The 27,168-nt window shown below is 45.6% G+C and overlaps 6 protein-coding genes across 6 annotated transcripts; 2 read left to right on the top strand and 4 right to left on the bottom strand.

The window, feature by feature from the left end:
• Nucleotides 1-2,699: 2,699 nt before the first annotated feature.
• Nucleotides 2,700-2,982, bottom strand: LCP9604111_7461 (uncharacterized protein; the record flags this gene model as incomplete). Its single annotated transcript, XM_039075496.1, has 2 exons — nucleotides 2,700-2,845; nucleotides 2,898-2,982. 2 exons carry the CDS (start codon nucleotides 2,980-2,982, stop codon nucleotides 2,700-2,702), a joined length of 231 nt encoding a protein of 76 aa, XP_038926578.1.
• Nucleotides 2,983-6,583: 3,601 nt separating this feature from the next.
• Nucleotides 6,584-14,154, top strand: LCP9604111_7460 (uncharacterized protein; the record flags this gene model as incomplete). The annotated part of the gene is made up of 12 exons (XM_039075495.1): nucleotides 6,584-6,728; nucleotides 7,009-7,087; nucleotides 7,148-7,611; nucleotides 7,671-7,694; nucleotides 7,752-8,077; nucleotides 8,134-8,550; nucleotides 8,750-8,776; nucleotides 8,890-8,915; nucleotides 8,986-12,623; nucleotides 12,673-12,896; nucleotides 13,945-14,004; nucleotides 14,107-14,154. 12 exons carry the CDS (start codon nucleotides 6,584-6,586, stop codon nucleotides 14,152-14,154), a joined length of 5,478 nt encoding a protein of 1,825 aa, XP_038926577.1.
• A 2,577-nt stretch (nucleotides 14,155-16,731) lies between these two features.
• On the bottom strand, nucleotides 16,732-17,117 carry LCP9604111_7459 (uncharacterized protein; the record flags this gene model as incomplete). Its single annotated transcript, XM_039075493.1, has 3 exons — nucleotides 16,732-16,874; nucleotides 16,932-17,051; nucleotides 17,105-17,117. The coding sequence occupies 3 exons, from the start codon at nucleotides 17,115-17,117 to the stop codon at nucleotides 16,732-16,734; spliced, it is 276 nt and encodes a 91-aa protein (XP_038926576.1).
• A 2,006-nt stretch (nucleotides 17,118-19,123) lies between these two features.
• On the bottom strand, nucleotides 19,124-19,879 carry LCP9604111_7458 (uncharacterized protein; the record flags this gene model as incomplete). Its single annotated transcript, XM_039075492.1, has 2 exons — nucleotides 19,124-19,463; nucleotides 19,554-19,879. The coding sequence occupies 2 exons, from the start codon at nucleotides 19,877-19,879 to the stop codon at nucleotides 19,124-19,126; spliced, it is 666 nt and encodes a 221-aa protein (XP_038926575.1).
• Nucleotides 19,880-21,955: 2,076 nt separating this feature from the next.
• LCP9604111_7457 (uncharacterized protein) lies at nucleotides 21,956-23,392 on the top strand (the record flags this gene model as incomplete). The annotated part of the gene is made up of 1 exon (XM_039075491.1): nucleotides 21,956-23,392. The coding sequence occupies one exon, from the start codon at nucleotides 21,956-21,958 to the stop codon at nucleotides 23,390-23,392; it is 1,437 nt and encodes a 478-aa protein (XP_038926574.1).
• Nucleotides 23,393-23,805: 413 nt separating this feature from the next.
• LCP9604111_7456 (uncharacterized protein) lies at nucleotides 23,806-25,000 on the bottom strand (the record flags this gene model as incomplete). The annotated part of the gene is made up of 4 exons (XM_039075490.1): nucleotides 23,806-24,087; nucleotides 24,152-24,346; nucleotides 24,404-24,863; nucleotides 24,918-25,000. The coding sequence occupies 4 exons, from the start codon at nucleotides 24,998-25,000 to the stop codon at nucleotides 23,806-23,808; spliced, it is 1,020 nt and encodes a 339-aa protein (XP_038926573.1).
• Between the last annotated feature and the right edge of the window lie 2,168 nt (nucleotides 25,001-27,168).

Below are 27,168 nucleotides of genomic sequence, written 5' to 3'. Positions count from 1 at the left end.
ATTCATGAAAGGTCGATGAGATTATGGCTATATGACCGGAAACCTGTTTCAGCTATCCTGGAGTAATAAAACCTGGAGTCTATGAATTGAAGTCAAAGTACTGGAGATTCGAGGGTAATATACAGGATAGAATGAGCATCAGGCTAGTTCTGTAGTGGAGTTCGATCCGTGAAGCGATGATAATATGGGCTAAAGCAGGGCCTACTGAAGGTCATAGGCATCGCTAGCCACCTTGTCCCGTCAAATATTTGCCAACACATCCAAAGATATCCGGACACATCCAACAATAAATTTGCCTGACTATTTTGATTCAATCACAGCGAGATGGGAGACAATTGGACTTGTCTTCGCCCTATTGGGAACAGCATTATTCCATACACCTGAAGATGACCCGGTCTTCACACATCGCAACCCGTGGAAACTTGCAAAGAGCAATCTCAGAAATACCGCAACCGCCATTGGAAATATTTGTTGCGAACTTTGCAATGGTGTTGGAACGATTAGCGATCCATTTTGCTGGCTCATGACCCAGAACTAGTTCTCTTGACTTCGATGTTTGGCAACAGCGGTAATAACCCTTTAATAGTACCCACTGGAAAAGAAACGAATGACTGAAAGTCGGATAGATTATAGGGTCTGGCAAAAGCTCGGCGATCTATCTACCATTGTTTACGCATTTGGTTTGCATCAATCCGGTGAAGACATCAAAGAAAACTTTCCGTTCTTCTTGGTGGAGATACGAAAGCGAGTCATGGTGTGCGCATACGCAATTGATAAAGAGTTAGCGATCTCTTTGGGGCGTCCCCCACGGATATGCTCTCGATATTGTTGTATTCCGCTTCCGTTAGACATAAGTTATGACAAGATGATCATCCCACAAAGCGAAGGAGAAAAGGAAATGCAGAATCTCGACGCGCATGGTTGGAACACCGAAGGAGGTCTGACCGTTGGCGTCAGGCTGCGCGTCGTGCTACTAACGAGCTTGTTACGGGAAAGTATTTAGAATTGTCTTTGAGTCCTACTACTCAACATATTGCAGCCAGAGTTGAGTTCGTATCCCATTATAGACTTTCTTATATTGATAAAGTGACTGACAAAAGAAACCGCACAGAATTTTGATTCAGCAATCCCGCCAGATGCAAAAAGACCTTCCCTTATTCTTGCAACGGTCCCCCGAAGAAGCTGCAGCAGGTGCTTACAGATCTGCACGAGACGAAGGCCGTGCCTTCGCTCACATAGAATTCACGTACCAGGAGTTTCTGCTACATCGGATCTTGCTCAAGCGCCTTGGGATCAACTCGCGAGGACTCATCGAAAGCTCTTTGGAAATAGTTACTACTCTATTAGACATTATTGCCATGCAGACCCAGTCTGCTCAATTGGTGGCGAATATGTCGTGGGATGTAAGTCTGCTCTGGCCCCCTCAATACTGCCATGAAACGTTTATTATAAGCTCATCATTTTCTAGTTATGCTATATTGGTCTTCCTGCAGCAGGAATCCTGACTTCGAAACTGCTCTCGGGGCATAGCCCTCAGATATCGAATCTATTACCAGCCCCGTTACCTGCCAACATTCGTTCATTTGCTATCCAAAAGCTTAATCTTTTTGTCTCTCATCTGATCTTCCTGGTACGGCCGCACGAAGGGAGTTACGAGATGGGAGTTACGAGATTGCCCAACAAGGGTCGAGATTTATTCGTCGGGTGCTCGATCATATTATTTCACCTAAATATCCCCAACTGCCTCCGGTGACTCCGGATATTGATCTGTCTGAAAATTGGCTCGACGGTTGTGATTTGGATGGTAATCTTGATTTCATGGCGTGGCTTGACAACATCCACTGGGCGCAGGACCCTTTATTAAATTTCACCTGACTGAATCATCCAATATATGCCTTCATGAGACGCACATCAGGATTATGCTTCTCGCAACACTACCTTCGGCCATTTTCAAGGTCTATTGTTTTCTTCTCTTTGAATAAACTACCGCTCATGCGGATTATCCTGTATTATGTACAGAGCTCTATACGGCAGAAGGGCTGCTCTAGGAACCAAAATTGCCAAGTCGTCTAATACAACCGAGCTTTGAACTTATGTCACGTACATAGATTCGAATAGATCTAAAAGAGCAAGAATTTGTGTCATAATCTGTATGATTATCAATAATGTTACTCTACGGATCGTGATCATTGTTTGCTTGTTTGCTTGTTTCTTATTCGCTATTCGCTATTTGCTATTTGCTTCTTTATTTTGCTCATATATTTCTTGCACAATACCTAGCCAGAGTGAAATAAAGCCAGAAGGACACAGAGATAAACCTGGCGGCTAGGCAGGCAGGTACCCCTCCTTCGCAAGACTAATCTAAGCGTGAAAGCGTAAGCGGCTAATTTCTAGGGGAGATATCTCCTTTGGACCGCGAAGAGACTGGACAGGGTATATTTCGTAACGTTGAATGTCAAGTGACTGAGGCGGATCACCAGCAGGCATGGGGGAAATAATCTCAGTCTGCGTGCATCTTGGGATCCCTTGACGGTCATTTCTGTAAAGTTCGAGGACTCCACTGACTGAGTTATTGGCATGCTTCGTCCACTTAACAAGAATACCGATTTTGATCGCTCTGTTTCCACTAATGAGTAACCGATTCATGTCATCAAGAAGGTCATTGGTATTGGTAGCTCAGGGGAAAGAAAGATGATATATTATTCCTCTCGTGGGTAACAGTCATTATACGACTCGCTCCATCCAACCTCTGCGACAAGAGTTGGAAAGGCCTGCGATGGGGTGTGAAGAAAAGCATCTGGCTCCTTTCGGAGCCCGCGATTTGGACCTTCTGTGAATGACAGTGCTTTGGACATAGTATTAGTAAGGTTACGATCAAAGTCGTCAGTTGAACTCACTTGTGCCTATCTGAAGAAGGAGAAGGTCTAGCTCTGCTAGGTTCAACCTATCGTGCAGGCTCTGGAAATTGAGACTGAAATCCATTCGTCAATACAATTATGGGCATAAGTTAGCATCATTTTGAGTCGTAAACAACGGCTTTCTGGGCTATAGGATTTTCGAATAGAAGGAAGATCCTTCTCGACTTCCCAGAGGAAATCCTCCCACCCTGGTGGCATGTCGGTAATCACCAGCTCATGAAAGCCCTTAGCCTCACGAAGAGTATTGTGAATAGCCTCCTCGAACTGTGGCTGTCTTGAACTGATCTGCGGAGACCACAGTCCACGATGAGACGCTCGACTGAGCTAAAGAAATATTAGGCATTGCGATGGCATGGGGACAGAAGTGATATAAGGCGAGAAGAGAAGAGTAGGGTGTTGAAGAACAGTATATGTATTGCAACTGAGCGGCTCATAGATGGCGTGTTCGGAAGAACAGTTTATCCAGACCCGGAACGGATGGTCTATCACATTTGTAGGAACGCTGATACGGATGGTAATATGCTTCGGAGACAGGCGGTAAGGAGAGTCCTAGTCGGATGTTGCATGGTGGAGCAATGGGGCCGCCTCATTCAGAATATTATGTGGCGTATTTGATTCCGGCAACCCGAGCAGTTGTTGAAGTACTTGTTGAAGTACTTATTTAAGCAGTTGTTAGAGCAGTTGTTAGAGCAGTTGTTGAAGTAGTTGTCGTTGAAGCAGTCGTTGACGATGAAGTAGTTAATGTGATAAAAGTGTGTAGTCCAACACTAACCGTAACTAGTTATAGTTAGTTAGAGGGCGGTAAGCTGAGTCCCGGAAAGTCAGGCAGGAGGGGGGGTTCCTTGTCACAATCCCCTAGTGTTAGAGCACAGCTTTCGATAGAAAAAGGGAACCTTCCAATGCCAAGTGACTTCCAAACGTGAAAGACCACTGAGGCAATCCCTAGCTATCTTAGTTACTACCAATGAAATGATCCCATGGATGATCGCTGTACTGTCTTTCATAGCAAGGGCTCCATTCCCAAAATGACATATGGTATTTTAGATAAATCAAATTCAATGAGTTTCCTTAAGAGGCCCTCCACAGTATATTATCTATAGCTTAAGTTTTATCTTATAGATTGCATCTCATACTCCTCCTCTTCCTTCACTTTCAACTTTTGCGGTTGGCGAATAATCAGACATTGCGAGTGCTGGCTATCCTGCGAGTCCGACTGCCGGGAAATAGGCATATCAACATCGTCCCCCTCTTCTCGGTTTATTGAGCAGGCATGAGATTGGTTGGTCAATGCACTATTGCTAGTTGGTGTGAAATACGAATTTTGGCCCTTGCTGTTCGTGACGCCCTGCCCCCATCCTGTGTTGAATAAAATAACAAACGGCTTCAGACATGGCACAGTGGAAACCATAATGCTGCAGTGGAGGAGAACGGCGGTCGCGATTATTGAGTCCGATAGATGCAGAGGCGCGTCGGTATGGAAAAGCGAGCGGTTGAGATAGGTTTGGCGGAGTATAATCAAAATGATAAGCCTAAACATCTCAGAAACATGATTAGCCATTGTAGTTCTTAATTGCCTTCATCTTTGTGATATCAGAACTCACGGGGCCCTCGTCCCAAACGCAAAAACCACCTCCCACTTTTGCTTCCATCGCATCTGAACCCCCCATACTAGTGAAACACACAGTCCAAAGGCAAGAATATCGGTAATCACATCAAAAACAGTGATGATTTTCCAAGAAATCGCCTGATCTCACTTGTCAGCTGTGTTGCTCTATGTGAGCAAGTATAACGTACAAAATTATTACAATGTTGGGCCATGGTGAATTGGTATCGTGGAAAGCAACTCAGAGCAACAGCAATAATCGAAGCAGACATCCACACCGTCACTATGCCCAGAAGCATATTGGAATAGAGCAAGTATCTCTTTTTCTGGCCCAGTTGTTTGAGAAGTAAACATATGGAAATCTTGGCCGCGCCGTGCCCAGCAAGAAATAGGAGATTCGCTGCATAAACGCCCTGAATCGATATTTGTTAGTTCCTTTTTCTTCTTTTATTTCATGCAGCTTTGAAGGACGAGATTGGATGTTCAGGGAAGAGGGAGGGCGACTTTTCCAGCGCGTATCAAGTTCGACGGAGAGCTTTGGCCCTCAGGTCGGCCTAAACCATGAGAAACTGCATCCATGATGCTTCCGACGTGGGCAATGGCCATTATCTAGCAAGTACCCGATCAGCCTTAGAGACATGTCGACAGAATTTAATGGGTGATGAGATTGGGAAAAAAAGGGAGGGTTGAAGGAGGGGAATAATATAGACTTACACTTCCGGTAAACACTACGACATCATCAAGCTTAACTGGTCCATTGACCGCGAGACGCATGTATAGTCGGACCAAACTCACTATGATCATCCACGTCATGAACAGTGTTTCAACGATGACAATCAAGCCACTTCGATTCGTGACGGAGACTGCATAGGGGGAGACGGACTCCATGGGGGCGTTCAAGATAGGCGAGATGCCACGACGAGAAAGCAGAGATTTCACGATGGGTCATGGTTATAACTTTTGAGAGATACTGGGGCCATATTTGCCGCGAATGAATCCGATGATTAAATGAGCGACAGGGGTCCTGATAGACTTGATATCTTGTACATGCAATCATCTCCCGTAATAAGTGTTTGTGATGCATATTCGAACGCTATATAAATCATTTTACTTATTTTAAAGAGCAGCTGGTCACAGCGAATTAATTAATTTAAGATTTAATAAATTACAGCATATCTTAGCCTTTCAGACCCGAACTCGATTCTCGAGAAAAGTCTGATCTCAAGTAATTATCGCTCTCCCAGTGAGATTAGTATGCAAAGGATATATATAGTAATGGGTTAATGGGTTGATCTGAATTCAGAAAAACTAGTATGTAAAGATCTAAACTAGGTAATAAAAAATAATGTATTCAGCACAAAGTACGGAGTACTCCGTACAGCCTGGACCCATGTAGTTGCGAAAATTAGCACCAGTTTGGTGGACCTTACGGAACGCACAGTGCCAATCTCGGAGGAAGCGCAGGTTAGTATAACGATGCACCCTATCAGATGATCCTAATATAGTGCATATATATAACGTAGCTGGGATTGTTATTCTGAATGGGGCCAGATTTCGGCGGGACGGCTGGAGGCAGACCGCGGGTGGTACTTGTGCTTAAATGCCCCACCCAAGCCCGAAGGAAGAAAGATTTTCTCTTTGAACTAATTAATCACGCAAAAGAGCTTAGTTTACGGAGTACCTCTAGTACAAATACAGCTCGTGGGTCGGGGTGGAGTATGTACTATGTTGTATATGGTGTTTGACCGTGCCCTAATGCATCGTACTTCGGCCGCTGCCAACCACAACCCTTGCTTGTTGACCAGGGTTCGCAAGATACAATATAGAAAATATTATTACTATGCTAGCTTTTTTCACGTCTCATTATCTACCCCTGCACGTACGTTGTATTAATTTATTTTTCTAACCGAAAAGCACTACTACATTCTCGCCTTAGTTGCACTATCATTGAAACCGTATTCTCAATTCCTTTATCTACTTTCTGGAGCTCTTTCTTTCCTCCATTTTACTGATATATTCTTCAGATCCGGTTCATTTATTCCCCCCCCCTCATTAATCCGCCATGGGGCGCGAGAACGGAATCATGTTGAAAGTTCAACACTCCACGCCGGAGACCTCCTCCCTGGACCTCCCCTCCCAGAAGGCAGGCACAGTGCAGGACAAACAAGACATGTGGCGAGCCGGGCGAGATCAGGAACTAAACGTAGGTAACTTTATTCAACCTTTTTGAGTCCTCCTTTCCAAATCACCAAAATCAGAGAAAAAGAAGAATGAAAAAAAATGACACGTCCTGCAGAGAAATTTCCGGTTTCTTTCGGTTCTTGGGTTTACGGCTGTACTTATGTGCACATGGGAAGCAGTTCTCTTGTAGGTCTCTCTCGGTAAATTGATCAATGCCTTGACTAGGATAACCGACTTCATATATTGGATCTGTGCTGACCTATTGAATAAGTGGTTCATCTTATGGGTTGACTAATGGTGGCAAAGGGGGTATGATCTATACTTATCTCGGGGGTCTGGCAGGGTTCAGCTTTGTGATTCTCTCAATGGCTGAAATGGCTTCCATGTATGCATATCACAATACATGTCTTGGCGATGAGATTGCTAACCTTTATTTCCTCTCTAGGGCCCCATTGTCCGGCGGCCAGTATCATTGGGTATCAGAATTCGCACCCCCTAGTTCCCAGGCCCTATTAAGTTACATCACTGGGTGGATTTGCGTGTTGGGTTGGCACACCGGTATCGCAGGATGCTGCTATACAGTCGCCAACATGATGGTCGGTGTGGTTGCCATAAATTACCCTGACACGTATACCTATGAGCCATGGCATGTCACACTTCTAGTCATTGCGGTAGCCCTGGTAGCCTTGATGTTTAACACATTCCTGGCCCAGAAGCTCCCCTTGATCGAAGGTATTATCCTGATTGTGCATTGCTTCGGTTTCTTTGGAATCTTGATCCCACTTTGGGTGTTGTCCCCCAAAGTTCCTGCCTCCGAGGTATTCGGTTCAATAGAGGACCGGGGTGGTTGGGGTAACAACGGACTCTCCTGTATGGCGGGGCTGGTTGGTCCCATCTATGCATTGATTGGTATGTCCGCGCGCTGATGGATCCTATTTTGGCTATTGCTAACGACATATGCGGAGAAGGCCCCGACTCAGCGGTTCATATGGGTATGTATCCTGTTATTCCCCGATCTATGTGGGGAAATAACTAATACCAGAATGCAGCGGAGGAAATTCGAGATGCATCCCGGGTGCTCCCCATGGGCATGGTCTGGACATTGATCCTCAACGGATCCACCGGCTTAGTGATGATAATCACATTTGCGTTCTGTGTGGGCGACATTGATGCAGTGCTTGAGTCTGAAACAGGCTTTCCATTCATCCAGGTCTTCCTCAATGCCACAGGATCAGTTAGCGCCGCAACAGGCATGACAGTAGTGATCATGACCATGCAATTTTGCGCGGCAATCAGTAATGTCGCTACAACCTCCCGGCAGATCTACTCTTTTGCTCGAGACAAGGGTCTTCCTTTTTCCAATTTCTTGGCACAGGTGAGTTCTCCGACACGGCCCCCATCCATTGCTCTAACTAAAATGGGGGACAACAGGTTAACCCAACCTTCACCGTTCCACTGAATGCCCTTTGCGTCAGTCTCGTTATCGTCTCTCTCCTCTCCCTAATCAACATTGGGTCTTCTGTGGCTTTCAATGCTATTATGTCCCTCGGAACAGCTGCCCTTCTGTCCTCCTACATAATTTCCATCACTTGCGTTCGTCTTCGACGCTGGCGCAACCAGCCCCTACCACCGGCACGTTGGAGCATGGGAAAGTTCACCCCCATATGTGACACCATTTCCATCATGGTGTTGCTAGTGATATGGATCTTTAGTTTCTTCCCCTTGACTAAGGATGTGGACCCGACTACTATGAATTGGAGTGTGGCCATCTTTGGGGGTGTTGTTGCGGCATCACTCGGTTATTATGTGATTTACGCCCGGAGAGTCTACAAAGGTCCAGTGATACGGGTGAGGATGTTGCAGCGATGATTAGTCATCAAGTGGCTTCCTGGTCACGTGCCACCAAAAGGCGGTGTGGATATGACCGCCCTGGCCCTCGGCAGAATCCCCATCGAAAGGCCTGAGCCAACTGGAGATCGACCTGATTGAGCCATCGGCCGATTGACAGTTCAGTATGGAGCAATCATGTATCCACTTAGAAATCTAGCAATTCCTTGTTTTCTGCCGCTCTGCCGTCTGTTAAAAACTAGGCTGTCCTGTCCTGATGAAAATCATCAGAATTCCCTACCTACATACATCTCATGTCACCGCCAGAGCCGCAAGCTGGACTACCCAAGTTCAAACTAGCACAAGAGAGGGAACTATACAAGTATGTATGTGGGCAGGTTTCCACTATCCCCGAGTGTGCCGGATCGCAAACTAAGACTCTATATTAAAAAAAAGATATCTTAAACCCAACGAAGTTTTCCAACCTGGCCCAGGCACGAGATATGAGGATGCACAGAATCAACGTACTACATATATTCCCCGCTTATCGCCAGACACAGCTTTGACGGCCTTCGCCCAATTAGGAGTTTTAAGGTTCAAAGCTCAACGCGCCTTGATCTCACTCTTCGGTCGGGACCAACATTACATCCTCGCAGAGGCCACTCAAACCCTTACTCTTCAAGATCATACAGTGGAAAATGATCGAGATGCCTTGTGGTTGGGTTGCTGCGTTGTCCCCAAGGGGGATGGAATCTGTCAACAAGTCGCTTCCCTACCGCAACTCAAACCAGAGGATAAACACGTGGTAGAGGGTATATACGTGGTACCTGATCTGCGCGAGGATGATCGGTTTAACCAATTGGACATGGTCATCGGCTCTCCCAAAGCAAGGTTCTACGCAGGCGCCCCCATAATCAGTCCTAAAGGGATCACCATCGGATCCTACTGTATTATCGATGACGAGCCACGATCCGGATTGGACGCCCCGTTGGTAAAGTTCCTACAAAATATGGCATCGACCGTCATGGAGCACTTGGACATGGCCCGATCCACAACGGAACATCATCGTGCAGAGAGAATGATTGTGGGACTCGGAAGTTTTATGGAAGGTAAGGCGACGCTGCGCAATGAGTGGGTACAGGACACTGGACTACGCCTGAATGAACAGCAACATAACGAAGGCCACCTGAATATACTGCAGCAAAATGTACAAATCAAATCTGGTCTTCTCACAACCGTCCATACTCGCCCGTCATCCTCGCCGCTGCAGCCAAAATTATCTTCACAGAATGGTTCTGAGCAATTTATATCATCCTCATCCAATTTGTCCAGTGTACCATCGCAGAGCCTCTCCTCAGGACCATCTTCCTCGTCGTCAACGACCCTGTCTGACAAGGATTCAAACGCCAGTTTTGACCAGACGTCAAGTCTCAACAAATCCGAAACACAAAGTAGTTTCTCCGTTCGAAGCACGTCGACCGAGAATCTACAAGCTGACATGCTGTCTGTCGGAGTTCGACAAGTATTTTCACGAGCAGCTAACATCATCCGCGAGTCGATTGAAGTCGAAGGCGTCGCTTTCTTCGATGCCAGCATCGGATCATATGGTGGTCTCGTCAACGATACGAAGCGAAAGGGGCCAGGCTCCGACAGCGGTACCTTGGAAAGCTCCATGGACAGCAGCGATGATAGCACCGAATCTGATTCTCAGAAAAGCTCTACCGCATTCGGGAAGGACAGCACACCAGAGAATACGACCTTGTGTGAAATCCTAGGCTTCTCGACTTCCACTACATCCAGCATCAACGACGAATCAAAAGGAAGACTTGCCCTCCGGGAAGTATTGTTGAAGACGCTTCTGCGGCGTTACCCGCATGGCAAAATTTTCAATTTCAGTGAAGAAGGATCGATGTCCTCGGACGAAAGCAGTGATGGACCCTGTAATAGCTCGTTAGACCGTGAGAGTTCAAAGACGGCCAACATCGACCTCACTGGTAAAAGAGGAACAGGAAGTCGGAAAAAGACGCGCAGTGCCACGCTCAAAGAGGACGGAATTGTTCTCATTCGACTCTTCCCGGGAGCTCGCAGTATCGCTCTCCTTCCGATGTGGGATTCCCACCGAGCTCGATGGTTCTCGGGTGCTCTGGTGTGGACGAACACACCTCGACGCGTCTTCACATCTGAGACTGAGCTCACCTATCTGTCAGCCTTTGGAAATAGTATCATGGCGGAGGTGCATCGTCTGGATGTCGAAATGTCGGAGAAGGCGAAAACAAATTTGGTCAGCAGTATCTCACACGAGTTACGAAGCCCTCTCCATGGCATTCTTGGTACGTCAGAAATACTCCGAGACACGGCGATGGACGCGCTTCAGCACGGATTAGTACACACGATTGAATCGTGTGGGCGGACATTGCTGGACACGATCAATCACTTGCTGGACTTTTCGAAGATAAACAATTTCCGGAAGGAAGGAGGTAACAAAGCCCTCCACGGACGGAAAATCCATCTTAAACGACACAAAAACACAGACCCATCGCCTTACAGTAAGCCTCCACGACGGACACGACATAGTGGCATGATCAGTTTGAAGTCTGATATTCAGCTGGATTCCGTCCTGGAAGAGGTAATGGAAAGTGTCTTCGCAGGCTACAGTTTCTACCACAGTTCACAAAGGTCAACGACGATAGACCGTCCGAATCCCATAGAACTTGACGTATTAGGGTCCTCCCAGCAAGCGAGTCAGGTTAGCATCATCCTGGATATCGACGAAGCTGCTGAATGGAGATTCTCCACCCAAATAGGCGCCTGGCGCCGCATCATGATGAACATTTTCGGCAACTCCCTGAAGTACACCAAGGCTGGCTTTATATTAGTGAAGTTAACGTCATCACCTGTCACTCATGCCAAAGACGCCGTGCCCGGAGGACCTTCTGATTTCAAGGTGACCCTGCTGGTCAAGGACACGGGTATCGGGATGAGTATGGAGTATCTGCAAAATAATCTATTCACGCCATTCACACAAGAAGACTCGCTTGCCCCCGGAAACGGACTCGGGCTCAGCATTGTTCACCATGCGGTTCTGTCCATGGGTGGTCAGATCGAAGTCAGTTCACTCCGGGGTCGTGGTACTGAAGTCTCGATTGAAGTCATTCTTACCCACGTACCCATTCAAAATGCCAACTTGAGTCCCTCCAAACCTGAGCTCATTTTAAGAATCAAAGACTTTACACGTGGCACGACCCTAGGACTTCTGGAGCTGGGATCATCTGACATCCACGATCGCGATACAATTCTCTCTACCTCTTTAGAAAAATTGTGCAAGAACTGGTTCGAGATGGATGTCCATATCCTGACTCCGTCGGACACTTCTCCCCCCTCATGCGACTTTTATGTTGCGGTGCAGACCGATACCGACTCGGTGAATACCTGGGAATCGTGGTTGTCAAAAACTCGAGATGGCAATATTAGGAGTCGAATGATTTCAATTGTGGTGATTTGTCAGTCGCCAGAGGCAGCACATCTCATGTCTGTTGCGGCAAACCAATCGAACCACGAGGCTATCGTCGAATTTATCAGCCAGCCCTGTGGCCCGCGAAAGTTGGCCAAGGCATTTAACATTTGCATCAAGCGACAACAAGGTCAGGAATTTCCGATTGGGAATGACTCTGATATAGATCAACCTCAAGAGAAGAATGTGTTTCAGTTGACGAAGTCACCTCTGGTTTCCAGGGAGGATATCGACGCACAACGTGCTAGAGATGAGATGGATTTCCAAAAGCATCAGGCAGGAAAACAGGCGATAGATGATGAATATCGCAAGTTGGAGGGAATGGGAGACTCATGGCAACATAATGACGCTCCTCTTCCTCACACTGAAAGTGATGCCATTACTTTGCCAATTCGACAGGGATTGTCCAGGAAAGAGGAGCCGACGTTGACAGTCTTGTTGGTTGAAGACAATGATATCAATCTGCAGATATTGGTCGCACATATGAAGAAAGAAGGATACAGGTACACAATTGCCCGCAATGGTTTGGAGGCGTCGAACGCTTTCAAAGCCCATCCTGGAAAGTTCGGAGTGGTCCTAATGGGTTAGTTCGTCTCCTTGTTCTAAATAAAGGACTGTTCTGACAAGCACAGATATCTCCATGCCTGTAATGGACGGATTCGAATCTGCTCGCCTTATTCGCAAGGCTGAGCAGGAATACCAGAACACGCTCGATATTTCAGCAAAAGGATCATTTAGACCTGCGACTATTGTCGCTATGACCGGCCTTGCAAGTGCTAGTGCTCAACATGAAGCTTATGGGTCAGGAATGGACCTCTTTTTAACGAAACCAATCAAACGAAAAGATTTATTCGCGGTATTGAAGGAGAGAGGCCCAGGCGAGGCCAGAAATCCCTCTCAATGATATAACACATTAATGACGGTCATGTTTCATCTTTGATGTCAAGTATATATACGATTTTACTTGTTTTGTGTTTGTTCTTCTTCCCAATCTACCATTTTGTCAAGATTAAAGATTAGCACTAATCGTTAGGGTACAAAGGTCGTTTTCACCATGTCAGGGCCTATTTAGACCGCTTTTAGGCATCTGACTTAGTGGGCTTTCGGGTGTAGGTATCGTAAATTATGACAGCACGGAATAACCAGGCCTGATGACCCTGGGCAAAAGAAGCTTTTGGCACCATACAAATTTAATTATTTCCATTTTTCTAAGTGTCTTGTAAGAAAACAAGTAAGATTTAATGAACCAATCATAGGAATTGGAGTAAACCATTTAGAAAATGGAGATAATAATTTGTATGGCGCCAGAAGCTTCTTTTGCCAAGGCTCTCTCTGTAATGGTAATTCACGTATCCTTAGTTATTTTTTTTTCTGCCAGGCCAAATTCAGACATTAAGGCCTCATTATGGTGAAAACGACCTTGCGCGCTATGCCCGCCCCTTCGTAATTGGGGATTCTGGCGGGTGTGCATAGCGACCTTGTCTCTATTGGCTATTAGGATTCGATTCATCCGCCTTAATTTCTGTCCTTCCTGATGAGAAGTTGTTCTATATCTATATTGAGGTAGTCAGAATAGTCGGCCGCTATTACGGCCTCTATACTTAACATCGCGCGTAAGGATCTGGCCGGCTGCAAAAGTCTGGCCCACCTTGCCACGAAGCAAAACAGTGTGTTTTTGGAGGTGTGCTAAGCCTTGGGAAGATAGCACAGAACCGCACCAATCGGAAGCAAGCCCATGACCCCGGAGATCCGTAGGACCTTAGGGCGGGGATTTGGCGGACTTGACGACCTGTGTTTTTTTGTCGCCTATATCCTCTCTCTCCGCATTGACCCTCGTGTCGAGCTCAGCTTCCAACTTTCGGTTCCAATTCCCTGGGACTGGAATCGAAACATTTGGGGATCAGCTTGATGGAGAGATTCCCTCTCTTTTTTTCGCATTTTACTCTTCTCTGTCGCTATTCTCTGTATGTTGCGATTGTACAGAATAGAAATTCGCCAATAAGTAGCCCCTCGAGCTAGATAGGATATGGCTACACGTATTACGCCATATCTAACTATCATGATAGGTGTTAGGCTTGCAGTCTGTTTTGGCCGAGCAGATTGGTCAATACTGACCCTTTGCATACGCTTCCCCACCATTCAAGCCTCCTATTTCACTTGGGGGTCATGGCTAGAGGGGCTAGTCTCATACAATATGAGTCGTAGACCCTTGAATGGACTTATTATGGCTATTCGGCTGCTGGTAGTTATATTCGGTGGGAATTTATTTGTCATGATAGCCTGTCGTAGTATCCCTGAGACCTATCCATGTACCACTAGCAAGGATCTGTACTATTTAGGCAGGAGTTGATAAGCCTACCGCTTCTTTTTTATTCCTCTTCTTCATCCTCTCACATTATGAGCGGCACATCTTGAACACTACTGTTTCTTTCTTACCTTCAGGCCTAGAGATAATGGATGGTCAGCAAGATGCTAAGGCTGCCATTGAAGCCTTGCAGCGAAGGAGACTTCAAAACCGTATTTCTCAGAGAAACCGTCGTAAGCCATCAATATCGCTACCTTCAAGTCCCGTGTGAACTCGGATTCCCTAATTCTATGCACCCCAAGGCAAACGACAAGCAGAACTTCAGCAACAGCGACTGAAGGAGCTAGAAAAACAAACGAAAGGGAGCCAACGGCAAAAGAATGGCAATACATGTCCTCCTGAAAGTAATAATCACGACTGCCAGATGTGCAACTTGGATGGAAACTCCCAGTTTGAGGGGAAGATACCAGCTCCTGTCTGTTTTGAAGAAGACATACCCCAATCTGAAGGTGTGGATTGCGAGGGTTACACTAACATTCAGCTCGCCAAGTTGCCAGGGCGAAATAAGAGCCCCAGCATTACAAGTTCCATTCAGAGACTAAATGATCTGATGCCATGATGGAAGAAATGCCGAAATTTGTACTGGACCACGAGCCCGGGGTTTGCTCTTTATCTGATCACTTTGGGGCCTCAAAAGATCTAGAGACACATCAGAAACAGGCACCAGAAGAGATTCTGCAATATTCCAGACAGTCTCAACAGCAAAAATCCACTGTGAGCCGAAGCTCTCCCGTGGGGATGGCCCTATACACTGAAAGGATGACTGGAACCAATGTATCTACGCCGACGCTGCCATTGGAGGCCCCCGAGAGCCTACGAAGCGTTATATTGCCGAGGACAAAGGTAAAATGGCACTACACATCAGCGTCGAGCGTGGTAATTTGGCGATTGTGCGTTTCCTGCTACTATATGGGGTTGACGTTAATAGGAGGGACTACTCTGGGCGGACAGCACTGCACTACACAGCACACGGCGCACATCAAAATTGTTGCAGAATTACTCATCGCGGGCGCGGACCCAGAAGCTCGTGATAACGAGGGTAGAAGCCCGCTACATGCCGCGGCTGATGCTGAGTGTGAGCCAATAATACGGTTGCTAGTGCGAGAGGGTGCAGACCTAAATGCAGCCATAGGAATTAGCGGTATTAGCAGTAGCGAGGAGGGGGATATGCCTTTTTCATGGTGGATTGAGCCGATGGATGCATGTTCATAATTATATGAAACGAGCTTTTTTCAAATACAAGAACAGTGAGATTATGATTTGCCTTTGATTCAAAGTCACGATTCAACTTATCTTAAACTAAATAGACCAACGATGAAAGCTTAAGTAGTGCAATGACAAAGGTTGACTTCGTCCAGTTCATGTAGCAAATTTCGTATCGGGTCAGCACTCCCTATGCAGTATTGCGTGCTCGGGAGAGTAGGGTGTAGGGTGTATTCTCAATCCAGTACTTTTCCCTTACTGCGATGTAACATAACGGAATTTAGGTACCTGAAGTATCGAATTGGGGACCGGGCTTTCGGTTTAGTTAGATCAATGGAATTTATCGCTAGGGGGCCCTGATTTTGTGATATGCATTCATAAAACCACCAAAAATAGATTCGTTTGAACAAAACAAAGACGGCAAACACCTCATATAAATCTGAGAGATAATCAAGAGTTGTTGTAAAGTAATACATATATATACCAAGGACTGCATTCTCATTTCTGGAGCATTGCTATAATTTACATTTTTGTTGCTCAGTGTAATATCAAATGGACCGACAATAAACCATCCAAACAATTGCAATAGTGAAATAGCATCAAATTTTAGCTACTATTCCAAGTGAGAGATTTGACAGTCCATGGTTCGAATTCAAATATCCCTGCCCATTACGTACGTATACATAGGAGGTTATCATAATGCATCCCTTTGTTGAAGACATGTCATGTCATAGTACATTATGTGTTTTTTGGGTAGAGACGAGCAATGTCTTCGGGTACACAGTATCTGCCCCTCACAGTTCCAGAGACTGTCAAAACTTTTACACCGACGTGGCGCGTCAATGGGTTTCCACCTTCCTAGCCCAGATCCCGAAACGGGGTTATTCACATCCCGCTGGAACAATACTGGTGTCACATCGGCCATGCACTTCACCATATTCATCAGCATCATGTTACAGTGACGGGCGTGAATCTTCATGAAGTCTTCTGTCCTGTTCAGTATTGTACGGAAGTCCCACTCATTCCGATGTGCGAAGAGCCACAAGACACCAACACAGTGAACCTGATGCATTACTGGTTCAAACTTAGCTTCGGGCCTGTTACAAGCAGGCCGAAACGGTGGCTAATAAAGGGTTGGCTGGTACTTGCCTTCAGACATGGCGATGACTTCGTTGTCTCGTGGCGGAGGCAGACTCCACCATTCATGGGTCTCGGTTGACTTGTTGATCAAGCTTAGTTTCTCATATGGAAAGCTAAATCGCCCGGCTGTATTCAAGCTCTAGTGTCAGAGATTTTCAAACATGCAAGGCCACGATGGCTTACTCTTCCAAAGATCGTCCCATGCATCCCGACGATCCTGGGTAGGTAATCCAATAAATTCATGAGATATTAGATCTGAGTTGTATTGTCCCCATTCATATTCCAAAAAATCTGCTTCGGGGCCTTGTATTGTCAGTTGGATTTTGCCATAGCTGGGAGATGGGAACCTCTCTTACTGAATGCCCACATTCGCCGTTGACACGATGCATCCGTTGCCGCGAAATAATAGCAAATCGTATAAAACAGCAAACTGATGATAAAAACAGAAAAGCATAGAAAAAACACCGTAGATGGACGTATGGAGAAGCCCGCAAGCTTGCTAATATTTTTTGTTTCACTCTCCCTATACTTCAAACTTTCCTCGAGCAGTGGAAAATCTGCGTCTTCTTCGTTTGTATCTGCAGGATTCACATTGCCATTCGTAATTTGCTCGTTCGCCCGCTCTAGCCTCTCGTAGCCAGATATTGTGAGATGAGAGCCGGTGGGTTCAGTTAATGGCAATGCAGCAAAAGACTTTATAGTTGCCTTCGATCATCGTAAACAAGAGTTGATAAACTTCAACAAAATTAGAGATTTCTCAATGTAATAATGCTTTCATCTAAAACTTAGATACCCAGCAACCCAGGATCTCATTTTCAGCATTCTGTCAGCTGAGGCCTAGTGCGGTCATCCACGGTAAGCATTTGGATTATGGCCATGTCAGCACACAATATGCAAGTTTTCTAACTACTGCAATATTCGGCTTCAGATTATAGTGCTTTGCACAAATCGGACTGTGGTTCCTCTTCCATGAATCAATGACCACCAGGCCTTGTACATTGTTATTCAAGTGGGTAGGCCTTCCGTATCGCTCTTTATCAATACTAAAATCCTCTCATTAGAGTCACGTCATACACTACCTAGGTATGGCTGACCGATTCAAGGAAAAGGCTAGGGTGCCTTTGCTTTATTCTATTTCTGCGGCCTTGGCCTTCGCCGTACCCGTGATCGTGTTTCAAGCTTTTCAAATTGAGCCAAGTGATGCAAGATGTGATCGTCTGACTTATCCCTGGTCTCCTGCACTGGATATGGTTGAATAATACTGGGAGACCTTTGAGAACCATCAGTTTGCTATTAAAACCTCGTATTTCGGGTTCGAGGCAACGGATCAACTAGAGGATATATGGAATGAACTACTTCCAGGTATGCCGAATGAGATTATTTGGCCCTCTTTCTGCTTTTCTTGCTGTCAAATATAGAAGGAGACCAAAAATATGAGAGCTGAGGACTAAATTCGATACAGAGCACCCTATAACGATACCGTCTTCTCGGGTTGAGAGCCTTGGTCATGGAAATTCTGCAGATGACCCAGACTGGATTCGGGATCCACACGACACCAGTAATCTCCTGGCATTGCCTGAATACGCTGTACAGCTCGGCTGTTTGAATTTTCTCCGCCAGGTGGGCTACCGATCCGATCGTGATTTCACATACTTGAAATCGTTCCAAGGTGATGACTCTCTTGTCTGGGCCCGAGCATATCAGTGCATAGAGCGATTACGACACGCCATCATGAATTTCGATTGAATTGGCTTATTATTGGAATTAGCTTACTGATATCTTTGAAAGTGCTGGGGTGACGTTGGTGCCGTTACACTATTATAATGGTAATACAACAACGGAAGAAGGGTTGTTTAGGGACGTGTCATTTGATTTTGGAACACTGCATCGTTGTCGAAACTTTGAAACATAGACGAATGGATTAGAGAGAACGGCGTCGTGAGCGTCACCATGAATAATCTATGGTGGGGAGGAGGCAATGTGGTCTAACAGATGCTCACACTGATCACGCACTTTTTTCTGACAGTACAATTTAAAACATTTAAAACTATACTTGTAGTAATTATCGCCCTATAAAGATCGTGTATTATACAAACGGAACCCTAAGCAGCCAGAGTACCATATGGCTGCGCTTTTATTATTGAAACAACGTAATCAAGTTGATCCAGTGTTATCTGCCTCGTATCTCTCGATGGAAATGATCAGACTGCAAGAAGTGTAGTCAATTAATAGCATTGCAAGCTAACAGAGAATTTGAGGAAAAAGAACAAATAGAGAGGGGAGGGAGAATTCTTCAGCCCACGAGCAAGCAAGTAGTATCTAACCCGAGTAATGAGGCGCAAGAGAGCCCCATGATCCAGCCTCTAACAATATTTCTAAATCTCGAGCTTCAGGTCAGCCAACATTTCCTTATTCAGCCTCACCTCCTCTTTCTGGTAAATGCAAAACTTGCTTTCACCCATGCCATCAACAAGTTCACGAATATTGGCAATTAAGGCCTCAGCCTCGGATCGTCGTGAAGGACCCTGGCCCCATAGAGCTCTTGTGATAATCCCCCGAGTGTTGATAGCTTGCGGAGAGGTTTTGCCGAGGTGTGAACAAGCATCCATCCACTCACAAACCGGCCGCGCAATTTCCTCCGCTTCCTTATATTTCCCAGCCTTGACAAAGTACTCCGCTAGCATATGAAGAGGGACAACGTTCGACTCGTCCGGCCTTCTCTCCACTAGCATGCGGACAGTTTCCTCGGCCTGCGGGAGGTTCAATTCATTCTCGAGTGTGTATATTCCTTGCTATAGCCCATACCACCGTTTGTAATCGACATCATAGAGTGACTGAGGTCGCGAGTGTGCCGTTTCTTCGTTTGCCAGCTTATTTCGAAGTAGTTGAAGGAGAAGCTGAAGCTTTTTTTGCTGGTCTGCGGTATTGTCGGAGTCTATTACCACTGGGTCGATGGCTAGCTGTTCCAGTTCGGCATCTGAAAAGTTGCCCAGAAAACTCCGGGCAGTGCCGTAGCTGAAACTGTCCCAGAAGCGATTGACCGGTACAGGTGCCTCCCATGAAAATGACTCGGCCGCCTCAGCGGTGGCGATCTCACCGGTTGAGTACCGGGAAGATGAAACGACTGTCATCCTCGAGATGAAAGCAAAGTGATGTTAAGAGAAGAGTTTGTTCGAAGGTATCGGCTGAAGGTAAAGATGACTGAATCTTGGAAATGGCGTTTTAGCGTTTTATTCCAGTTATGGGGAGCGGTCAGAGGTGAGGGAAGGGCAGCTTACTGTCAGACAACAAAGAAACGCATCGCTAGTATCCCTAAACTGGCTAATGATAAGGAGACAAAAATGTGAAATTGTGTGCTGATAGACGCAATGAGAAAAAGATTAAGCCAATTCTTTCTCTCTCGTATTATTTATTTTCATACATGACAGAGAGAGAAAAATGGAGATCTGTAGATTGATTTGGCGCCAAAAGCTTCATTTGAACCACCCTAGAATGTGGTGAATTTATATGGTGCTAAGCTTGATTTTCATACATGGCAAGAGGTCATCGGACCTGGTTATTCCGTGCCGGCATAATGTACAGGCATAATGTACAATTCGGAGGCAATGTACATAGTTAACCGTCAAACTTCAGGCCAAATGTTAGGCATTAAGGCCTTAATAATGGTAACAACCCTGGGTAGATGAAGGAAAGTGGGAACTAAAGTATTGAAATTCATAAGGCACACATGGACTCTTGGAGGGCCTTGGGCGTCTAACCCTACTGGTGCTACTGATGTCAAGCCTTCGTAGTACGTTGTGCTTCGACAACCTTCGACAACCTTCGATGCGCAATAACCAGTGCCTTACAACGCCAGCAGAACTAGGGTACCTTGATTCCATAATGAAGCCATGTGTAATGGCTGTACTATTCCCATACCTCCCGAGGTAACTACAGGCAGCCTAAGCACAAACCACAACAGTATTCTTTTCCACGATTTTTTGGAAACGAAGATGATATGATTATTGCAAAGACCCGAGAACAAGCGTTGATTACATGGAAAGTAAAAAGTCCGAATTTTCAAAGGCACCATTTTCCCCCACTTCAAGACTCCTCGAGATCTAAAACCCTAAATTAATAGACTAATTAGGCATTACTAGTAATAAGTGGAGCTAATGGCAGCATACTTGCAAGTGTGTAGATGACATCGCAGCTAGTGTGCTGACGCCAGGCTGACATGCACCCATATCTGCCTAATATCTATGGCAAATGAATTCATGCGTCTTACACTTGATAGTTCAGCCAGGACTGGTCTGGCTCAGTGGTAAATCGTAGCCATCTTCTCTCTCGGAACTCTCAAATGCAATTGTACAAGCTGCAATTCTCGAAATAATTTCTCCCTTGAGGCGAACCATGGGGCTTTCTACCATTTCTCCACTCGCTAGGTATCTTTCCCTCGGGGGCTCCCCCAGAGAATTGCGACAATCAAATTCTCATGGGGGTGGCGATGATCGTTGGATAACACTGCGAGGCGGTATAGTCTGGCAGAGACCATCCATGCGGGTTCATGCTCTGGGGCCATGTGGATCGTTTCCCACTTGCCGTACAGCCAGTATTGGACCCACGACGAGAACGACCCTCATTGAGCCCCAGACCACAGATGGATCCCCTGGGGATCTGAGGTCAGGATTGCTGTGGCATCACGTAATATCGCTAACCGTCCATAGATGGGTGAGTATATAGATCTTCGGACGCCTATTCCAAGCTTCTCTATTCTTAACGCACATAAGGGGCACCCTGGCAAAAAGGGGGGTCTTGAGTGTAGAAGGTCAACCTCTAGAAATTATTGATCCGCAGTACAGGAGGTTACCGTCTGCATGATTGTCTCTTCTGTGACTATCTGTTATTTATGTTTGCTAGATAGATTGTTTTAAGTGAGATGTTCGAGGTTTGCAACGTTTGCAAAGAGTCAGCTATATCAACAGGCTCTCATTTGCAACTTGCTTCTTCTTTCTTTCTTTATCTTCGTTGTCTACTCTCTATTGTTGATCGATCTGGCGCCTCAGGGGAGTGGTGCTAGTACTGATATACCATACTTACAATACCATACCATGTTTCGTGCATTTGAAGACACCGGTCTAACTACTTCTGTGTATGCGTAATCTAAAACCAGACATCCGTCCATACTCGACTGTTACAGACTGTTTTCTTGCCTCTCAACCCTCAGCATGAACACCACACCGGAACAGATCCTTGACGTCGAAGATGCTCTCGTTTCAGACAAGAATCCAGCGCGCGATGAAGATACACTTGATTTTCAACGCTGCGCCAGATTGCACAACTACCTGGTCGCATATGCCTACATGGCGCGTAATGGAACCAATACGCCTGATCTCGACGCCCTAGCCAGGGAGTCATGGTTCTTCAACCAGCCGATCGAGAATATTGACGCCATTCGCGCTCGGCTTGATCCATCATTAAACTCATTTCTTGATTCAATCTATGATCCGACGCCGGGATTCTTCTACTGGGTGAGCAGGCTTCGAATGAGACTTGCCGACGAGTCTTTCCCCCTCGAAGATAGCGATTTCGAGGATAAAGAGCGGTTTGTGATCATTTACGACACAACTCCCGATCTAGGCTCCCATTGTCTTGGTGTTCTCTACGACCAGCTGAACCATCGTGCCTCGTTCCCATTGACTATCGAGAATTCAGAAAGTATCGAGCCTGTTGCTGAACATTGGGATATGTGGTTCCCCCTAGAGACGATTCTTACCCAATGGATCTATATGCTCCGAATGGGAAAGATCACGGCCGATCCACGGAAAGAGAGAGACTTATCCCATGAAGAAGTTAATTCGCGACATCAGATTGGATTATGGTGTTGGCACCCATACTGCGCTGCTCAAATTGATAGTACGGTTGCTGCGATGGACCGCTACACGGACGCGATCGAATCACGGATGCAGTCACTTTTGCCAATATCCCGAGATACACCATTTTTTACCGATACAGACCTCGATACGGCTTTAGTGCCAAAGGAGTGCTTTATTCGCTCTTTTCTGACCCGAGTGAGGACCCCACGTTTCAAGCTAATCGCGCCGGGCCTGGAGGTTCCGCACGATAAAGAAGCCTTCACAGCGCGTCAGATTTTCAACGCGGAAGGCCAGGGCAGGGATGTACCGTCATTCCTCCTCTTTGCATCTGCGGATGATAGGCGCACGATCAGTTTCAACGAAGAAATTTATCGTCTGTTCTTTGGATCGAGAAATGATACACCATTCAATGAAGGTGATCCTGTTCCCACAGGATTATATAGTGCAACGGTCAATCGATTCGAATACGATTCTGAAGAGACTGGATTCCACCTTTTACTCCCATTCACACTACGACCGAATCTTGCCGACGAGGACGGAGCTAGGCGGAGTGATGGAACTCTAGTGCCATCTGGCTCATCCACGCAGCTTTTCCAGCATGGCGTTTTTCACCCATTTGGCGGAGAGCACCGGGCTCAAAGATTGGAGAGACTATTTGATCGATGGACTGAATTGATCGAAAGTGGCGTGTGGACAGTGGGCGAAAATGGCGTTGAGGGAGGGATCGATATATTCCGGGATGCAGATCATGGCGCCTGGGAGGATTACTGGATTCCCCCATCCTGGTAACAGTATAACCGCACGAATCGACGAGATAGCGTCCGCGTCTGTGATTTAGTGTATGGAGAGGCAAGGGGCATAGTAAACAGAAGTAAGAATAAAGTCATATTGAAGAATCAGGTGTCTGGTGGTTTCCTCCCTTGCAACCTACGAGTTAATACGAAACAACAAAACTAAACGCTTGTCCTTAGTGTGACTTTGAGGGAATTGCAAGCAGTCATTCCCCTACGCTCTTGAGGCTTTGAAACCCTGCTTGCAAGCATCGGCATATATATGTCAAGTCCATCACCAGATAACCACACTTGACTCAAATGACTCTATTCACATCTTGATCTAGGTAATATACGAAGTCAAATCGGCCGGAAGCCTCTTAGTATTCAGTTACATCGCTTTGTTAACTTATCTAATTCGGAAACGTAATATTAATCAAGCGTGAGCCGTGAAGGGGGACGAGACGGCTCTGCTGGGGAATTTCGCGCGGGTATGGAATATGACTCTTGTGCATGGCCATTTTTCGATTGGTTGATGGCTTTGAAGCCTCGGTCGAAGTTCTTGATGCAAATAATGGCGCATAAAATGGTTGCAGAAGTCAGCACCACAGATACCGATGCAAAGAATAACATTATGTCCTTCCCGGCTGTGACAGCCCCGCAGAGAATGATGATGCGGCTGATGAGATACACGAGTAGGCCGAGGTAGCATGTCTTGCAAAGGTTCAGCGGTAGTTCCTCGTAGAGGCCTGACAGGGTAGGAAGCAAGGGAGCTCACAATGATACCAACAACGCCAATGGTTCGCTCGTGCTGGACAAGCCAAATACCAAGTAGCATGACGATGAATGAGGCCGGAATGAGGAACATTGTGAGAGTATACTCCGGTTCCTTAAAGTGGACATACACCAGGTTGTATTGGATGATGAAGCCCAGCAGGAAGTAAAAGAGGAGTTTTATCAGGACCAAGAAGATCTGTGCTCATCTTTTGTTAGTTCAAAGGCCAGTGAAGCCGTGGGTGGTGGAAATCACCTCGTAGAATAGATAGCGTATTCGTGTTTTCAAGCTGCCATGAACAGACTTGTAGATGACCCATGAATACTCCCTATGCAAATAGTATACAACGAAGCACAGAATCAGGGTGCAAAATCCAGTAATTATTGACACTACAATCTCCGCAGGCTGAATCTGGGGCCAGAGGTTGCGAGTGGTATCCACCAGAGTTGGAAACCCATAGCGCTGGTCAAACAGTTGCGTGATAGCTCCTCTCATGTAAATGTACTGCATAATAGAGTACGCAAAACTGCAGGCATCGCAGACGCAGATTGAAAAGAGAAGAACATTATTTTTGTTATGGATCGCATCCAGGGCGAGGATGAACTCGTAGACCGAGGCGAATATGAAAACGCCTAGATTGATTGGGACCATGTAGGCTACTGGAACCTGAGTGATGGTAGGAGTAACCCATAGCTGCCATTCCACGAGTATATAGCTAGGTTTCTGGTTAGGGTGGCTCGGGCGAAGATAGGGACTCAGGAGAGCATACGTCTTAAGGGCAATAGTCAGGATAGCCTGCGTGAATAACACGATACACAACCACCATTCATTTCTTATGGTTGGTCTATACATATCAGGTTGCTTTTCTTCTCTCTCGCTGGATCATTGAATATGGAAATAAATATTTTATTTTGATCTTCGACTATTTTTTTCTCTACCTCCACGTGATGTCTTCTATGCAGTGAGTGTCAAACCAATGGGAATCATTGCGGCAAAGTGTTAACCTTCTTCGGTGCGACTGACGCAGATCTTTCATTAGTACGGAGTAGTTGTGGATCTCTCGTACGGAGCATTTTTATGGTATAATACCTACAACATATCCATTGTTCATGTATTTAAGGAGATGCCAAATCCGAATCCAAATACATATACAGTTGGCTCCAATATTTTCAGGATACCAGTCTTTTTGAATATTACCCCCTTTTAGTGCTCTACGTACACAAACAGTGGGACCTCTGAAATATTGGGCCAAATATTGCCCAGATGCACGTATCCACATATACTACGGAGTACCGTTGGCCCAATATTTCAGGGATCCCATAGTTTATGTGGTTTATGTGCGGTGAAAAGTACTTCTTACAAACCGTTTTCAATACATACAACATTTATCATACGACAGATGGACATGTGAGATATAAGTTATACTTAAAAGGTTCAGTTCTGCCAATTGAAACCCTGGGCAACGTGAAATCTTGGAATATATATCTGAAATATCACCCGAATCCTATATCATTACTAAAGAATCGAACCAATTCACTTAGATTGGAAACTAAACTATACCATGTATAAAAACGGTAGTTCCGGGCAAAGTTGTTGATTTAGTACCGCATGGATCTAAGGAAAGGAAAAAAAAAAGAAGTGGACGGGCAGCGATTCGAACGCTGGACTTTTCGCATGCAAAGCGAACACTCTACCAACTGAGTTACGCGCCCATTTGATGTAAATCCTGAGGAACTTTGGTTATACATTGCAAAAGCAAATAAGCTAAATTTGGCTTTATGCTGTGAGTCCGAAGTATCTTGACTTGACTGTTCTAGTTCGACGGAGTTTGGGTAGAAAAATTTCTTCTATCTGAGTCGTTATTAAATAATGAGCAGGAATATTCTGCGCGGTAAAGCTGTGGCCTAGTAGAATAGGCAGTGAGAGGGAATCCGACATGATGAAGGTTGTACATCGAAGATATCGAAAGTGATATCATCTATGATTACATCCATGGATGTACTTCGCCCGATTATGTAGACGCCGATAACAAATTAGGATCGGAAGTTCTATACTTAAAATGATAACTTTTTTTTACGAAGACTATCTCCTCTTTCTCCCTTTTCTTTCTATAACTTCTTGGATCTATCTCAACGCTACCCAGATAATGCCGTTCGCTTTGATCCGCCAGCCATTCAAAAAGGGCTTGGTATTTCTAGCCACAAACTGGCGCCTCCACGTTAACGTTTCACTATGACCTATGATTATGATGCACTATTATGATGTGGACGAAGAATAACGCGCTTGGAAAGAAATGCTGTTATGTCCAAGGAAACCAAATAGAAGCCACTTTAGAGAGTTGGCCAGAGGATACTGACGAAAATAGCTGAGGTGGCTTGGATGGGGAATCTGGTGATTTTCTTTACTTTTGGTTTTGTCGAATAACACTAATATATGATAACTTGAAACTTGAATAATTGCATTCCGGCTATTGGGTTCTGATCGAAACTCGGGGGTTGTTGCGCTCTCTCTCGCTTTAAATGAGTAAGAGTAGGACTGATGACTTGAATATCCATGTTTGTTTGCCCAGTTTCTGCTATACTGAACAATGAACAATCTACAATAATCCGTATTATATTATCATCGAGTGCTAATATAGATGGAGCTATCCTCTCCTGTCTATAGCCCCTAATTCAGTGTAAATAGTGAGTTATCGTTATCCTTACTCTTCTGTCAGGCTAAATTCAAGGATTAAGGCCTAGAAAAAGCAGCTGGCCGCTCTGCAAATGGTAAGAAAGCAAACAAGACAAATATAAACATCACGATGATCCATAGACAATTGTGTAGTTCGTATGCTGTATGTCCACGAAATGCTCGACAGGAATAAAGACACTTCACTACAATCTATTTCACTACAATCTACCTTACAGTTTACCGTCTCAGACATAAAATAGAAAGATGCCAGTTCTTATTATAGAACTAATAAAAATGAAAAGATAAAAAACATCACAGAGGGTCGTATCCCATTTCCCATTTCCCGT

The sequence above is a fragment of the Penicillium roqueforti genome (genome assembly GCF_015533775.1).
Source record: "Penicillium roqueforti strain LCP96 04111 chromosome Unknown scaffold_23, whole genome shotgun sequence".
NCBI lineage: Eukaryota > Fungi > Ascomycota > Eurotiomycetes > Eurotiales > Aspergillaceae > Penicillium > Penicillium roqueforti.
This window is presented reverse-complemented; position numbering and strand designations above follow the sequence as displayed.